At 48.7% G+C, this 17,887-nt stretch overlaps 1 protein-coding gene across 1 annotated transcript; it reads right to left on the reverse strand.

Annotated features, from left to right (window-relative positions):
• Window positions 1–9,433: 9,433 nt before the first annotated feature.
• LOC135400500 (uncharacterized) lies at window positions 9,434–14,020 on the reverse strand. The gene has a single exon (XM_064632332.1). It carries the CDS (start codon window positions 14,018–14,020, stop codon window positions 9,434–9,436), a length of 4,587 nt encoding a protein of 1,528 aa, XP_064488402.1.
• Window positions 14,021–17,887: the final 3,867 nt, after the last annotated feature.

Raw genomic sequence — 17,887 nt, forward strand, 5'->3', positions numbered from 1 at the left:
TTGGTCCCTGGCCAAATCCAGCCCACCAACGCTCTGTCCTCAAAGCTCTTTTGACCTTCTTTGGACACCATATAGACTTCGATCCTTATTGTGAAGGGGCTCATTATTTTATTCCCCACATCACTACCAGCAATGGAGTATACACTGTGCTAAAAGAGAACTTCACAACATAGCACGCTTCGAACCAACCACCATTTTGATATCATTACGTGTCCTATTTTTTATTTTATTTATGTTCTTCTGCTACAACGCCTTACGGCCTTACTGTAGCGGGGGTGCATACGAATACGAGTAAGTAATAAGTACAACATGCGAAAAAATTACAAAGCACACATGTATACAACAACACGTACTCAGGTCCCGACGTGATTCCACTCGCCTACATGGTACGAGGAAAGAATGAATGTTTGAAAACATCAGTTCTACATCTGTAGGGCTGAATTTTTCTGTGATGATCAAATCTCGCTGAGATATACGATGGAGCTTCCAAGTATCGATCCTTTATTGTGCCAGTTTTATCATTAATAATCTTATCTAAACATTGCAAACGTAACTGTTGTCTCCTCGTGGGAGACAATCGTGGGAGACTCCTCCGTGTGGGAGGCGTACGCCTTTTCTGTGACACTTATGCCGGTCATAATTGTCACAGAAAAGGCGTACGCCCCCGGTTTTCGACAAATCAGGGCAGATAACGATATCATTGGAGATGTTGGTTGGTTAGGAGCGTGCTATATGAGGCTATACGCGTTGTATCCTGCCAATTTGTTGAAAATGGGAGGAGGCGCCTATCTGGGACATGCATAATGTGTTCCAGACAGCCGCCTCCCCCTGTTTTGAACAGATCAGGACAGATAATGATATCACTCGGAATGGGGGTTGGCTAGGGGCGTGCTATGTGGTGAAGTTCGGTTTTAACAGTATATCGCCCCTGGTGATGAACCTCTCCATTCGTCATCTCAAAATAAAGTTGTTGCTGTTATGTTGTTCAAGGATTCGTCCACCGCAAGTCGTGTGGAATCGCGTGAAAGAACAACACATGAAACCCCAAAACTTCTCTCCCAGTTTCCCGCTAAATGTTGCACATTTTACCGCACGACAAGTGACGGTGGCAACTATGTAAGCGCCAGGTGTTTCACTGAACCGCCCCAGCTTAATAATTCAGAAAAAGATGACGCTATCGAAGAATTTTCTGTTTGGTCAACAATCCTTGAGACATTGGCGAATCTCAGTGAGCAGCTCATTTGCGTACGCTCGAAAATTGAATAAAAATCTACCTTTTAAGTTTGACTTCGGACGTTTTCGGCACCTCTCTCCTACCTATCAGGACCTTCCATTAAAAATATTCCAGAAAAAAGACCCTCGAGGACACTCGGTGATTTTTTCGAGTAATGAATTGGTTTCGGTTTGTACATCGTACAAATGCGGTCTTTCGCCCAGCTTTCCGGCTCTCAATTGCATGTTCATCCGCCTGCTGTTCACACAAGGGGTGACGGTCGATAAGGAACAGCTGCAAGAGATGACTCGGTATTCCTTCTTCGTCTCTACCTGACTGGTACAGAGCGCTCGTGGTGTTGTCGTTCTGGTGACAGTGTGTTCTTTACCCTAATGATGTAAATGCACCGCGAGCGCTGTGAGCGCTCACACGATCTCTCAGGATGTTTACACAAAAGAAAGTGATTCGAGAGCGTCCGTTGTTTTTTTTTTTTTCTTGTTTTTTTTTGCGAACTGTTCCGTTGGGGGATTTTCGTGAAGCATCCGGTATGCTGCGGTAACTTCAGATTGATGTAGCCAAATAGTTAATCAATTGCTGCTCTGCTGAAGTGACCATGGTGCTTATAAAACGCTGGAAAATTGGACGCGCAAATGAGCGGAAATCTTCAAACTTTCGGGATCAGAATAAACGCTAATAAACGGCGAAAGGACCAAGCAAATTATCGGAGCTTTCGCATTGTCTGCTTTCAACAGGTTTCATAAACGAAGTTCAGTCTATCTTGTTGACTGTTACTTCAGTCTAAACGGGTGGATCATCATTGTACTCCCCAATCAGCAAAGTGTGGCATCTGCACAGATTCCAAGTGCCCCTAGAAGCCATCATCAAAAGATGTGAGGTGATATGAATTGCCTGGTGTTCAAAATCCCCACCACCCTCAATGATGCATTACAGTCAGATCACGGTGTAGCACAGCAGTGGAATGAGGCAGCAGACAAAACAGCCAAGGAAGCACTAAGCAAGACCAAACTCAGCGCCATACCTTTCTCCAAAGCCGACTTCAAAGCTTTTGTGACGAAAACAACACAAAAAATCGAAAGAGCCCTGGAACGCATCCCTCCGCCCTACTGTTTATCTCTCCAGATTTAACAGCCATTGTCCCAAGAAGCCTGGAGAAACCAATGCAAACTGCCATATCCACAGAATCCGCTACGTCAACTCTACTCACGGGCAACACTCTACAGAATGAAGCTCGCGTCAACTTCGCCATGCAACACCTGCAACACTCCGGAAGACACGCTTCACATAATTATGCAGTGTCCATTTTACAAAACTCACAGAAAACGACTTCAGGCTGGGCTTGATAAGCTTGATTCCCGACATTTCAGCTTCTGCCTACTCTTTGGCTACTGGCGCTGCGCCCAGCAGCAAGTGAAAGTAATGAAAGTATTCTGCGCATTCTCAACATACAGAGGTATCGTCAACCGCTATTAAGCGATTTCCACGCTGATATGGAAATGAGAGACTGAAGGAAATAGTGACGCTCACGTCAGAGCGTCGCACGTAGAAGTCACCTCTTCGCAATGGACCATTTCTGGGTACGCGCATGCGCATGCCCAGCGGCGACGCCATGGCGGCGACGCCATGTCTGTAATGTGTTGCGTCGTCAACTGTTGAAACATTCAAGGCATAAATGTCGGTGGACCATTATTCCGTTCTTCCCACCGAAAGAAGCGGGAGCTTTGGATTCGCGCCGTTGGGCACAAGCACAAGAAGAAAGATCGTTCCGTGCGGATGCCGACGAAGAACCCACGTGACTCTCTGATGTGAGGAACCTCCTTCTCTTTGCCGGTGGTGATGCATGCGCTTTGAAGCTGTCTGTGTGCCTTGTTGTACTTGGCATGAAAACATGGCGTGTTATGAATACGCATTAACAAGTTTTCGTGTGGTTTTTGTGGGGTGCATTACGTGTTGTGTGCTTCCACATGGCCAGGCTATACCATTCTAAACAAATGTTATCCTACTATATCCTCCAGTTAAGTCCACGTGGTGTTATTTCGTCATTTCGCCACCATGAGCGACGCGTACGTGGAAATTGTTCATTACGCGGAAGCTTACAGGAAAATGGACCTGCAGGTACCCACCAGGGAAGTCACATAGCTCCAGAATTCATCCAGATATGAGAAGAACAAGAAATGGCGGACGGGAAGTCGAAGTTCCTTTTCTTGTGTGCAGGACCTCTGTGAGGCCGACAAAGGCGAGCCCTCTCACCAGCATCACCACCACCACCACCTTGTGTGCAGGTCTCCGAAATTAAACATTCCACTGAAACCTGCCAACCGCTCTCATGAATCTGAGCTTTCAGTACAATATGGAGAGAGTCGAACCGAACCCGAACCGAAAACCGTTATTAACCGTTATTTTAAGCCGAACCGGAACTGAACCAAACCGAAACAGTCGACGCCATCTTGGAGTTGAACCGGAACTGAACCGTTAAAAAATACCGGTAACCGGTTCAAATAACGGTTCATAAGGAACTAAGGGCGGAAATTTGCATGTTGTTGCATGAACATAAAAACTACTTGTTTCGTCCTTTTTTTATTCTTCTTTTATTAGCTTTATATGGCCTTCCTGTTGCTTGCCGAAAAAGTCGTGCCCTGCAGGAATGCTCTAGATTTTCTGGAGTCGCGAAATAACAACAACAAAGATGGTAACTTAAAGCTGGTATGACTATACTAATGTGTAATATATACACATGAATATATATAAGGATTAGGGATCAACGACATTTTTAGGTAGCATTCATGAAGTGACATATATTATAATAATATACTAATCAGCGCCAGCTATACAGGGTGTCCACCCTAATTTGGGAACTCATCGCTGAGACATAGCGCGAATGGGCTTACGTAGTAAAGGGCCAGCCACCCGCATGCTGGTGAGAATGAAAAGAACATTGCAAGCTGATTTTCTTTCTGCATTTCAAATAAAATAGGTAAAAACAACCATACTGACATCGTATTTAAGATTCGGCAATGGGTCGAAAATGGGTCGTAGTCTCTGTTTGCACTTGCTGTTGCCCGTGCTCTGTCTTTATTCTACAGACACTTCTACTTTACATAAGAACCCCGGCTCAGAATCGCACCGTTCCAATCCAACTTAATTAAAAACGTTAGAAGCCCCAGGGTTCTAACGTTTTTACCATTTTAGCTCCCCAGCCGGGGAGCTAAAATGAGCCAATCAAACTACAATGAAGCGTTTGCTGTTTAACGTATATTCGCGTCTACTGACTGGTAGTCAGAGGCATGGTTGACTGTTATTTCCTGCCTAGATTCTGCGAACCGATGGGTTAGTTAATGAGCTACGTGCTGCCAAACCGGTAGTTTGTGGTTATGCTTCTGTCGTAACCACTACTAATGTTGTCTTTGACATCGCGCAAAACCTTCCAAAATCTTGAACGACCGTTAACGCCTTCCTGTCCGCTTCAAGCACTGTACCACACAAACGGAAGTCTGCCGGATCCTACCTGTTGTGCTTCCTTCACACCCGTGGCCCCTGAACCGGTTCGTAAACCGAACCGTTTGGGAAAAACCGGTTCGAACCAGTATAGTTGCCTTCCAGAGCTGAACCGGATCTGAGCCCTTATCGACGAACCTAAAAAAGGACCCGAACCGAACCGATAAACGTTTCGGTTTGACTCTCTGCAATATGCTGCTTCCGTTGACTGATACCCGGAAATTTGATGCATCGGTACTGCGTCGTGATACTGATAGCTACAACGGCCTGGTTCCCTTAGCGTGTATTTCGAATGGCAATATTTTGCCATTCATCGTCCACACACCAGGAACTGAACCGGGATCGGGAATCGTCACACGTCACAAGCCTTTCTTCGGTATGCATCACGGACGTTTTCTTTAAAACTGCAGTTAGACATGATAACCAGTTAATCTTATCACTGTTCAAACTAAAACAGAATCTTACCCAAAAAACTCGACAGGCCCAGCTTTGGCAAGTGCCTCGATCGCGTACAACCTATGGTGACCAAACTGTATCGTATCATATCTCGTCGCTTCTTAACAAATATACACTGCATGGGCTAGACATACAGAGCTTCTCATTGAAAGACCTGCGATCTATGTTTGTCACCTGATTTCACCTACTTAGAGTCTATGGTTTCCATTTGTACTTGACTCACTTGTTGTTCATGTTGTATATTCTTGGGTTTCTTTTTCTTTTCAATTAATATTTTCTGCTCAAAGTTACATTGCACGAATCATATTGTGTATTGTCGTCACGTGTGTATTGCGTGTATGTACTTTACTGCCGTTGTGCCGAGTATCCTCTTGGGGGTGTGCCCTCGTCAAGCAGCAGTCTTGCTGCTTTTAGGCCATCCCTTGTACATAGCCAGTGTAAGTTACATTCCCATCTCGTGAATAAATTCAATTCAATTCAATTCAATTCAAAACAAAGCAAGCCCATACTATCCAGAACATTAACCCCTTTCAGTGTAAAAGCGCTTTTTTTCTCCTTCTATCTACCCATACCAGTGCAACCGGTCACCGCCCAATTTGTCGAATCGCAGCCCGAATCGAAGCTAAGCGGATTATCTGTTGGCGAATTCCATCGACAACAACAAAAAGGCAGAAAGAGGCGCTTTACGACGGGTCATGTGTCTACTCTCGTTAGTGTCGTACAGGTTTGCGTCCCCAATGGAATATCACCTGCCCTAGGCGGAAGCAAACCGCGTCTTACATACTGCACGACGCTGCGATCCCAGTTTATCTTCTTCAATTGGAGTGACCACGTGACTGACTCCACTCCAGGGGCGCGTTCCTGGAAGCGCGTGAGCACCGTAGCGCCTTAGTGCCGCTCATTCCAAAAGCATGGACTGCGCAACGATGCTACGGTGCTCACGCGCTTCCGGGAACGCGCCCCTGGATGCTTCGGAATTGTAATGGAAGAAGACGGCGAATATCTTGCGGGACAGGCGCGATGTGTGTACGGCACTGGTTGGTCGAATAAAGATTGTTCTTCGGAAGCACTAGAAGGAGGAAGGTGTGCTGGCCGTGGCCGAGTGGCTCCATGATGGTATTCCACGCCGAGACTGGGAGATGACTCGGGTTCGAATCCGGGCACTGGCTGTGGTGTCTGCGGGTTTTCCTTGGGTTTTCTTCAGACGCTGTAAGACAAATATCAGCACAGTCGCCTGTGAAGTCGGTCCCGGACGTCCGATCCCCCCCCCCCTACGATAGTCGTGACGTTGCCTGAGCGTGGCCGACTAGGGCAAGCAATCGGCGAGGTGACGATCCAGGAGACCGACAGTGAATTCCTTCCAGCAAGCAGTTCCATCACCACCACCATCACCTGCTGGCCGACCCGTGGCCCAATGCATTGTGTCAGAAGGCCAAGATGTCAAGGAACCAAACTTCTCCCGAGGTATCATCAACGGCCAACGTCGATTTCGCCGGGTTCCCCCGACATCCCTCCACATTCGATGGTGTTGTTCATGGCCACCGTGGCTACAGCTGCTCGAAGACTACGTGTTTTCGCATCTCGAATGGCCACAGCGTATCAGGAACTGAAGGCGATACGCACTCTCCTGTGCAAGATCGGTCCTCAAACCCGAAGCACTCTTTTGTGCCTGAAGAAGCGCTCTGCACTTGGTTCAACGGCGTCAAGGAGGACTTATTTACGTTCTCCGTGCATCCTCTCAATGAAGTCTACGACAGCACAGGGTTCTACAAACGCACCCAGCAAGCCGGCGAATCTGTGGGCGCTTCCTACACTGCTCTGAAGAACGTGAGACGTGTCGGAGAGAAATTCATTGTCGGTTTCCTGGATTGTCACCTCGCCGATCAATTCAAGCGCTATCTTTGGCTTTCTGTCAATGACACCTGAACCAGAGCAGGACAACATGAAGTCACAGAAAAGGAATGACGTATCGCAAGTGACCAACACTACAAATCTTCATGCGTAGCTAAGCAGAAACAGCGTACGCGCCTTCCTATCTTGAAGGGGGAACGACGTGACGCTCGAATGAGTCTCGATTCCACGACGTGCAAACCAGCTCATCAGAGAAAAGTATGTACTATGCGCACTATGCAACTTCCGCCGCAACAAAGGACATTTCGAAGCAGTCCGCTGCAGGAAGAAAACCAAGATTTGTGCTCTGTTCAACTATTATCTGTGCCCGTCGATTTATAGAGCTGAACATCAACGGCTCATCGCTCACGTTCAAGATTGGCACAGAAGCGGAAGTCTTGTGGTTTCAGAGTAATTTGAATTCTAACCACGTCCGGGACTTGGAACATATATACTTTTTTGCTGCATCACATCAGCATATTACCTTACGAAACGGTCGTGCAAAACATTTCCAATCCAATCCAATCCTTTGGGAAGTGCGAATTTACTGAGAAGATTGATTTACATGAGAACGCGCAGCTTCAAATGTCTCTCTCATCAGCTCGTCGCGTCTCGTGACGTCAGGTGGCTGAAGACTCTGCATTGGCCAGCAAGAATCATCTGCTAGCCAGAGCGGCCAGTAGAGATTCGAGACGGGTGGCGCAAAACGCGAGTGCAGAAAGAAACAAATAAGTCACTCGCCTCAGGTACATGACGTTGCAGACCGGCAGCCGAGGAGAGCAGGTGTTCTTACCCGCCAGATTGGAGAGGGTGGGAGAAGCTCTCATGCGCTCCCAGAGTACGTGCTGCACTCGTAGTTTTTGTCCGAATGTGTGTCCCAGGGCTTGTAGTCCTCATCTGTAGTTCTCCGGACACATCTCCCTCACATTCTTCTTCATTGCCCCGACTACCAACCTTCCCGATCCGCACTCTCCGGGTCTTAGTCAGCTGGACTCTCGCCCTTTCTCCCAATCAAAATTGCTTGGTCCCTGGCCGAATCCAGCCTACCAACGCTCTGCGCTCAAAGCTCTTTCGACCTTTCTGGACACAATAGGACTTCGATCCTTATTGTGGAGGGGCCCATTTGTCACACCCGAGTGTGAACAGAGGGACGGATGAGAAGGAGAATCCCACACCCTGACGATGCTGGGATAGAGATATTGCTTTTTATCGCCGATCAGTGAATGACCACACCACTCCGCTCGTATTCAATATCAAACAAAACATTTATACACATAAACTAGTAACGATGTACAGCTAACACAGACAATCGCGTGGAATAGATGACTGTAGTTCGGGAAGAATGAATCAAACTTATATTACGGTAAGTCCGGTGGTTCCTGGTGGTGGTCGGCGGATGTTCAGATGCTTGCTGAGGTGCGACGGAGGGAGTATGCTGCGACGGAAGGAGACTTGCAGGCACGGCACAAAAACTCACAGAAGAGTCTGATGCACAAATAATACGGACGAACGAGATGCACTTGCTCACATCAACCCAATGCTGATGCCAACTTTGTCGCTGCGCCCGATACGCGGCTCAAAGCTGACCGTTCAAGGAGGTGGCCCAATACCAACTACCACTCTGGCTAAAATTCCGTCGCCTTGTCTCTTTCGTCCCCCTTTCTCTAACTAGTCGCACACAATGCGTCGGTCGGGGTGCACATATGCCCCTTTGAGGGATCCATGCCGACGAATGCCATAAACTTACAACCTGGGTGTCCTTTAAGAGAAAACACATGTTCCATATAGCCGTGGGGCTGCAAAGGCGTCGGGGAAGGTATGGACGGGATACATGTGTTTTCACTTTACCTCCCAAATAGAAAATACGGTCCCTGGTACGCGAACTAAGTGCCGTTCAAGGACCGTGACACTTTCCCCCCGCTTAAGACGTGTTTACGGAACGAAACACTCAATGAACGGTCTCGAGTCCGCAGAACGCAAGCGTGTCTATACCAAGAGTCTTCATAGCAGTAAAGCATGTATGAAATACAACATTTGTGTCATGAGCATAATGAGATAACGACAGATACCTACACATTTCTACCACTCAATAACTCAATACCATAACCACTTGCGGGACAACATAAACATGTACATGCACGTTCCGATGGGTCCGACAAAACAAATCCTCGCGGCCATTGGAGTACAAAGAGAAAAAATACTAACAATTCTCATAGTGGGTCACAAACGAGAATATACTTATAGCAGCAAACAGTACACTGATTTTAAGACGATATATACTCAGGAATATACACATGAATGCAGTTATTACACAGCTGCATAATGTTGCGCCCTAATACGATTACAAAAAGTTCTAACAAATCAGACACGACTGAGGTAGTCGGCGCCTACATTGTCGCTTCCACGGATATATTCCACCTTAAAGTCATACTCTTGAAGCATGAGACTCCATCTAAGTACTCTCTGGTTAACGTGTTTACACTTATTGAGGTACTGTAGTGGCCGGTGGTCCGTCTGTACGGTGAAAGGGACTCCGATTAGGTACGGCTTAAATCGGTTAATTCCCCACACAAGGGCCAACCCTTCCTTTTCAACAGTGGCATACGCAGTTTCAGCCCCTGTCAATTTGCGGCTCGCGCAAGAAACGGGGTGTAGCACACCCTCGTACTCCTGGAGAAGCATGGCTCCGAGGCATGTGTCGGAGGCGTCTGTCCGTAACGTGAATGGACGCTGCAAGTCGGGCAAGCGCAAGAGAGGGGGGCTGGAAAGTGCTTTCTTCAGTGCCTCGAAGGCACGTTCGAGGTCTTCAGTCCAGGATACATTGTTAGACGCTCCCCTTTTTGTTGCGTCTGTGAGAGGCTTCGCGATGGCCGCATATCCAGGGATGAATTCCCGATAGTATCCAGCGAGTCCAAGGAACGATCGTATCTGCCGTTTTGTCGCCGGTCTTCTTGCTTGCTGGATCTTCTCCAAGGTCTTCGTGAGCGGTGCCTTTGTGCCTCCTCCGATCTCATGGCCCAGGAAGGTTATTCGGCTGAACGCGAGCTCGCACTTCGTTGGCCGCGCCGTCAACCCTGCTTGCTGTAAGCGGTGGAATACCTCTCCGAGCGACTTGATGTGTTCTTCCCACGTAGCTGAGGCTACCAGCACGTCGTCGTAATAATGCACTACATCGGCCACTCCCGCGAGAACTTCCCTCATCAGTCTGGTGAACACAGCTGGGGCTGTTTTTATACCAAACGGCATATAGCAAAAATGATATAGGCCCTTTGAAGTGGAAAAGGCCGTCTTGGGCTTCGATGCCTCGTCCAAGGGCACTTGCCAATATCCCTTCGATAGATCTAACTTTGAGAAGACCCGTTTATTTGCGATGGATGTGAAGATTTCTTCTGCATTTGGGATAGGCTCTGAGTTCGAGACCAGTACGTCATTTATCCTTCGAAAATCGATACAGAGACGGTTGGTTCTGTCAGGCTTCTTGACAATTACAACGGGGGAGTTGTACGCAGACTCCGAGGGCTCAATTACACCCATCTGTAACATCCGTTCCACTTCTTCCTGCACGGATTCCCGTAATGCGTAGGGAAGTGGGTACTGTTTCACGTATATAGGACGGTCTGTGGTCATCTGTAACCGGCATTGAACCAGATCAGTTTTTCCCGGCACGTCTGAAAACACGGTGCCGTATTGGTCCAACAGCAGCTCGATTTCACGCCTCTCCTCGGCGCAAATTTCGGATGAGATTACGACGTCCTTAGCGTCCTCTGTCGGCTCCATTTGCATCAACGGCAGCTCTTCTTCTGCTGGCCCTGGGTCTGATACTGCTGCACACATCTGCCATGACAATCTGTCGTCACCTTCGCGTCCCTTGCTTTCTGCCCTTAGTCTAGCTTCGTCTGGCGGGCAGCGCTGTTCGTACTTTTTTAACATGTTAATGTGAAATACCCTTCTTGCTGTCCCCACGTCGACTTCATAGTCGACCGGTCCTTTTTTCTGTGTGACGGGGAATGGACCCTTCCAATGCATAAGTAATTTGTTATTGGCGGTTGGAAGCAGTACTAGTACCTTGTCCCCGGTTGTCAGATTTCGGTCCTTCGCCTTCTTGTTGTAATACTGCCGGTACCTTGCTCCTGCCTTCTCCAGTGACTCGTGCGCTAACTTGCAGGTCGATTCAAGCCGGTTCCTTAATTCTAGAACGTATTCGTACGTTGTCTTCGTCTCTTCTGGAAGATCAGCTCGGGTCCATAGTTCCTTCAAAACCGTCAGGGGCCCTCGGACGTGTCTTCCGTATAACATCTCAAATGGAGAGAACCCAAGGCTCTCTTGCGGGACTTCACGATACGCGAAGAGCAACGCTGCCAGGTACCTGTCCCAGTCGATAGGCCTTTCTTCGCACATCCTGCGCAGCATACTCTTCAAGGTCCCATTAAAACGCTCGACCAAACCATTTCCCATCGGATGATATGGGGTGGTTTGAATTTGTTTAATCGAAAGGAGCCTCCCGACTTCTTGCATTAGTTTGGACACGAAGTTGCTCCCTCTATCACTGAGAACCTCCCGGGGAATACCCACTCTTGAAAAGATTTCCACCAATCCTTCCGCAACACTTTCGGTGTCAGTGGATTTAAGTGCAACGGCATCGGGGTAGCGCGTCGCAAAATCGACGAGAGTCAAGATATAACGGCTGCCCACCCGTGATGGAGGCGAAATGGGCCCGATGATGTCGACAGCTACTCTTTGGAACGGGGCGTCGATCTTGGGCATGCACTGGAGTGGAGCTTTCGCGATTTTTCCTTTTGGGGTTGTCCTCTGGCAGCGATCACACGATCGGACGAAACGACCAACATCAGCCTGTAGCCCAGGCCAGAAAAAATCCGTCAAAATTCGGTCAGTTGTCTTCTTCACCCCTAGATGCCCTGCCAGGATTCCTTCATGAGCGAGTCGTAGAACCGCGTTCCGATACTGCTTTGGTACCACTAGCTGCTGCTGCATGTGTCCGGGTTCGTCGTAGTACTTCCGGTATAAGATGCCGCTTTCCTCCACGAATTCGAAAGTTCTATTGGTGTTGTGGCATCGCTGTTCCTGCCCCATTTTGTCGTAACAGGTTCGCAGTGTGGGGTCCTCCTCTTGTGCTTTTATAAGTGTAGCAACATCCGTCGGTCCGCCTTCAATATCTGGAACACGTAACCTTGGCGGCGGTCTCTTAGTAGCCACGTTTTGACTTCTGGTGACGACAGCTGCTGCTGCTCCTGAGTCCTCGTTGTCGGGTTCCAAGGCCCGATGCTGTGACAAGTCGACCATCTCGCACTGTGTGGTTTCTGGTATGTTCCCTAGGGTTTCCATGGATCCTGAAGTCGCCGCGACCCTGTCGTCAGCTGTTGACTGTTCTGTGGGGGCTCCCAATTCTTGATCCCAGCTTTCATCTGGCTCGCCGACTGGCCGTACTCCCGCTGCGTTTCCAAGGATGAGGTCGTACAACGGTGCCTCCATTACCTTGGCCGTAACGTTGCCAGAGAAATATGGCGTCTTCACCTGTATTCTTGCCTCGGGCAGTCGCTTCATGGTGCCGTCCACGAGGTAAACAAGGCCAAATTGCCCGGTGTATTGAGAAGGTGGCACAAGACTCTTCCTAACAACAACTGTGTTACTTCCGGTATCCCTTAAAACTGATACCATCTCCTCTCCTACCCTGCCTTCGACGACTGGCAAGTCCGTGGCGAGGACTTTTACTTTATTTGACAGGAATGCGTTCACAACCGGGACTTCCTCACCACTTCGGAGTTCGACGTAGCCGTCTTCTATGTTTTTGTTTAAATCCCTTGGTTCAGTAGCCACGAAACAAGAGCTTTGCATTCTCGAATTGTTCACCTGTCCATCAGTCTTGCCCCTGCAGGCGTCTGCCTTATGTCCTAATAGGCCACACTTAATGCACCGGCTATCATCGCCCCTCCTATGCCAAACGCTCCTGCATTGATTTGCAACATGTCCTATCCTCCCACAAAGGTAGCATTTAGGCGGAGGCTTTCCCTCCCGTGTAGGTTTACCGCTGCTGGGTCTGTCGGATGGTTCCCCTCCAATGGCTTTTCCCTGCCTTGCCAAATCTTGGCCTCTCGATATATCAGTGTTGGACTTCCAACCTCTCTGGAGCTCTCCGCGCTTTGGAGCCAAACTACGAATACAGTGCGCTTCCATGAAATCGTCTGCGGCTTCGGAAACCTCTTTCAGAGTGTTTAATTTCTTTTCCTTGAGAAAAAGTGCGACGGTACTTGAGCAGTCCAACAGGAATTGCTCTCTTATGAGGAGGTTGCGAAGAGCTTGAAAATCCCCTTCTTTAACTTGGGAAAATTCAATCCATCGGTCAAAATAACTACATAGCCGTGTGGCAAACTGAGATCCGGATTCTCCCTCTTCTGGCTGTATTGTACGAAACTTCTCTCTGAAGCCTTCGGAAGTTAGCCGGAATCTCTTCAACAGTGCGGCTTTAACCTTTTCATAATCACCACAATCTTCGGGTGCGATTCGTGAATACACCCCCAGTGCCTCCCCTGTCAGGCACATGCTTAGGGACGCTGCCCAATAGCTCTGGGGCCATTTTTGACTTCTCGCTACGCGCTCGAACCTTAGCAAATACGCGTGAAGGTCATCTTTACGCTCGTCGAAGGGGGCCATTCCCTTCTGTAACCCTAGAACGGGGGCATTCAAAGCTGCCGGCCCGGTGGCGGGCGTCGGACGTGCATTTTCGAGCTCGAGCAATTTCAACTTTTTATCTACTAACTCGGCTTCTGCCTTACGAAGTTCTGCTGCTTCTTTCGCGGCCTCTCTATCGGCTGCGCGCTTTTCTCTCTCTGCCGCCTGCCATTTAGCATCTTGAACCTCAAGCCACTGTTTTAGCTCAGCACCCTCAAGGCCTAACTCTTTGCCAGCTGCCACTAGTGCCACAACATCCATCGTCGGCGCGAGTGCGTGGCCACCCAAAGATCAGACGATCACTGCAATCTCTCTCAGGGTCTCCGTCCGAGTCTCATCATGGTCCTGTCGCGGACGCCAGTAAATTGTCACACCCGAGTGTGAACAGAGGGACGGATGAGAAGGAGAATCCCACACCCTGACGATGCTGGGATAGAGATATTGCTTTTTATCGCCGATCAGTGAATGACCACACCACTCCGCTCGTATTCAATATCAAACAAAACATTTATACACATAAACTAGTAACGATGTACAGCTAACACAGACAATCGCGTGGAATAGATGACTGTAGTTCGGGAAGAATGAATCAAACTTATATTACGGTAAGTCCGGTGGTTCCTGGTGGTGGTCGGCGGATGTTCAGATGCTTGCTGAGGTGCGACGGAGGGAGTATGCTGCGACGGAAGGAGACTTGCAGGCACGGCACAAAAACTCACAGAAGAGTCTGATGCACAAATAATACGGACGAACGAGATGCACTTGCTCACATCAACCCAATGCTGATGCCAACTTTACGGCTCAAAGCTGACCGTTCAAGGAGGTGGCCCAATACCAACTACCACTCTGGCTAAAATTCCGTCGCCTTGTCTCTTTCGTCCCCCTTTCTCTAACTAGTCGCACACAATGCGTCGGTCGGGGTGCACATATGCCCCTTTGAGGGATCCATGCCGACGAATGCCATAAACTTACAACCTGGGTGTCCTTTAAGAGAAAACACATGTTCCATATAGCCGTGGGGCTGCAAAGGCGTCGGGGAAGGTATGGACGGGATACATGTGTTTTCACTTTACCTCCCAAATAGAAAATACGGTCCCTGGTACGCGAACTAAGTGCCGTTCAAGGACCGTGACACCATTACTTCATTCCCCACATCACTGCCAGCAATGTGGTAGAGTATCGCCTCGTCCGATGAAACTCCCCATTCATCATTTTAAAATAAAGTTGTTGATGTTTAGGTCGTACATCACCCAGACGGTGAGGAGCTCCGAGGACCTGGGAACAGCTGCCAACAGAGGCTTCTTGACACATTCACTGCTGAACTAGCGTGGTGGAACAGAGTCACAGTCGAAAAATTGTAGACGTGGTTGCATCACAACAAGTACCACTACTCGACTGCTCTGCTTCTACTAGTCTTCTGTCTTACATCTAGTCTTGCCCCTGACCTCTGACCCTGACCCTGACCCTGACAAGTTCGTGAACGTCACCATGCATACATACACGGAGACAAAGACTTGCTTATGCAGTCTTCACCCGGAGCTCTTCAGCGGCATTGGAGCCTATCCTGGTGAACATACCATTCATCTGAAGCTTGAGCCCTTCTCCCTCAGCCCTTGTCACTCAGTGCCCATCGAAGAGTTGCTATTCGTGTGCTTGACATTGAAGGACTTGACTTGAAGGATGAATTGTTGTCACTCAAAAGCAAAGGTGTCATCCGAAAGGTGGAACGCACAACCAAATGGTTTTGAGGCATCGTCATCGTACCTAAAGCTACAGGATCTTGCCGAATCTGCATGGACCTCACGAAGCTAAATCAAGCTGTGAACGCTTCATCATGGCTATCGTTGATAAACTACTTTGTTTGCTCGGCGATGCTTGGGTATTCCCGAAATTCGATGCAAGGTCAGGATTTCATCAAGTCCTCCCGCGACAGTCAGGAACATACAAAATGCATAACTCCCTATGGATGTTACCGCTGCTGTTGCCACCATCACGATCACGTTCAGCATGGCCATCGCCGCTCCGATCATTCCCGTCATCTCTCATCCTCATCACTCATCATTATCACCACTCATATTAGACCCCCTAGCTATGGGGTAGCGTTCCACTCCTAGAGTGGAAAACCTCCCCACTTCATCATCAGAATATATATGTTGTTGTTGTTGTTGTTTCCTACCTTTCCGAATCGCTTCAGCTCCTGAATTTTTTCAGAAGCAAATGTCCAGTGTCCTATAGACGGCTTACCTCGAGAAGTTTGTGTGGTAGACGAAGCCCTTTTGATTGTTTCGTCTCAGCAAGAACATGATCGATGCTTGCATATGATTTTAAGTGGAAGGAAGCAGCTGGTGTGACATTGAATGCATCTAAATGCACATTCATCCGGAGGAGTGCAAAGCTTTTTGGGTGCGGTTGACAGCTCAGACGGTATCTCTCCGAACCCACAGAATGTTGAAGCTGCTCAAACCATGTTACCTCGAAAAGACGTAAAAGACGTTCAACGGCTCCTCGGGGTGGTGAATCACGTAGGCCGTTTCATAACAAATCTCTAAACAATCACCGAGTCAATTCGTGCCATATACAGAAGAACGTAGCCACATGGGCATGAAGTGACGCACAAGAAGCAGCTCTTGCTGTCGCCAAGACGACATTGTCACCTTAGATATGTCTGACTCGATACAAACCGTCGTTCTCGAGCACTGTGTCGCCGCGTGCAAGTTCATATGGACTGGGTACTGTATTACTACAAGCACAAACATCGGGTCGCAAGACGTGCTATCGCCTTTGCTTCCCGGTCGCAGACTTCTACAGAAATACACACAGATACATTGGATGATGATCAGGTGGGCGATTCAGTGCCGCTGAGTCGGTACACTGCCCTGTTGCACATTGGGAACGGATGAGGAGATGATGATGGGGGGAGCAGTTTCAGAGATCCGTCACCGGACAGGTCGAGCGCAAGTACTCCGCAAGAAGACGAAGGCCTTGCATCTGCTGGGCAGCATTCGACCACGGTCCGAGGTTCTTCCCTAGGTTGAACGGCCGTTTGTCAATACGTTGCATAGAAATTTACATCAGTGCACGCTCATGGTGATATTGCCCACAAGCAAGGATGACGTGGCAGAGGTCGCCGTTCACTCCACAAGTGGGGCAGAGGGAAGGCGAGGTGGTGCTGAGACGTTGTTTAAACTTTAAAGGCAGGTGAAGGTGCGACGTTGAGCCTCATGCGGTGGAAGAGTGCAGTAAAGGGGCATAGTATTCGCGGAGGAATTTCGAAAGAAAGGTGGGGCCCGAGAGAAGGGAGTGAGCTATGTCGTGTTGCCATTGAGCCTGCTTCTAGGGGCCGGTGAGTGCCGAAAAGAAGTGTCTTCGGTCGCCCGGAGCCAAAGCGTGAGAGGCGCCAAGGAACGCCAAGAGTGCCAATTGCGCATGCGCGTGCTGAGTCGAAGAAGGCGACGTTTACGACACGTAGCGGACGCCTACTCATTCAGAATATACGGGGCTTGTTTTCTAGCCGCTTTCGTCTTCTGAAAGACCGAAAAGATGGTGGCTGAGACGTCCAGTGTGCCAGGACCGTGGTGCACTTGCTCGAAAAGGTTTCTGGTACGTAGCAGGATAGCACGCTATACTATACTTGCCACAGGCAAATGCAAAGTCGCTTGGGTGTCTGCTCCATCCTCCAGCTCCTGCATATGTAACCAAAGACACCTATACGTGAATCGTTTGCTTCGTGCACAAATAAGTAAGCCATATTTAGCATTCAAAATCGGAACAGAATCGAAAGTGCTCGAAGAGGAGCCGGTTTGAGTGTAGTCTGTGCTGTAAAATTAAATTATGAGTCACAGGCTTTGACATTTCTGTCGCCATGTGACGTAACACGCCATGTTCCTATTGGTCGGTCCTACTTTTTTTACATTTCCTACCTGCTCAGCGGGAGGTCGCCGATATGCTTCTGGACTCTTGAGTCATTTTCATTTTACTGGATTCATATGGGTAGGGCTACGTATCGCTAGGTGCACCAAAAATCGCTATCCCATGTCCTCTACTGAGACTGAATTATGCCATCCTCGCAGCCCTAGAGTACATTGCCGGCCTGCCACCGCAGAACTCTTGGGTTGTGCTCACTGATAG

Source organism: Ornithodoros turicata, chromosome 7 (genome assembly GCF_037126465.1).
Source record: "Ornithodoros turicata isolate Travis chromosome 7, ASM3712646v1, whole genome shotgun sequence".
Classification (NCBI taxonomy): Eukaryota; Metazoa; Arthropoda; class Arachnida; order Ixodida; family Argasidae; genus Ornithodoros; species Ornithodoros turicata.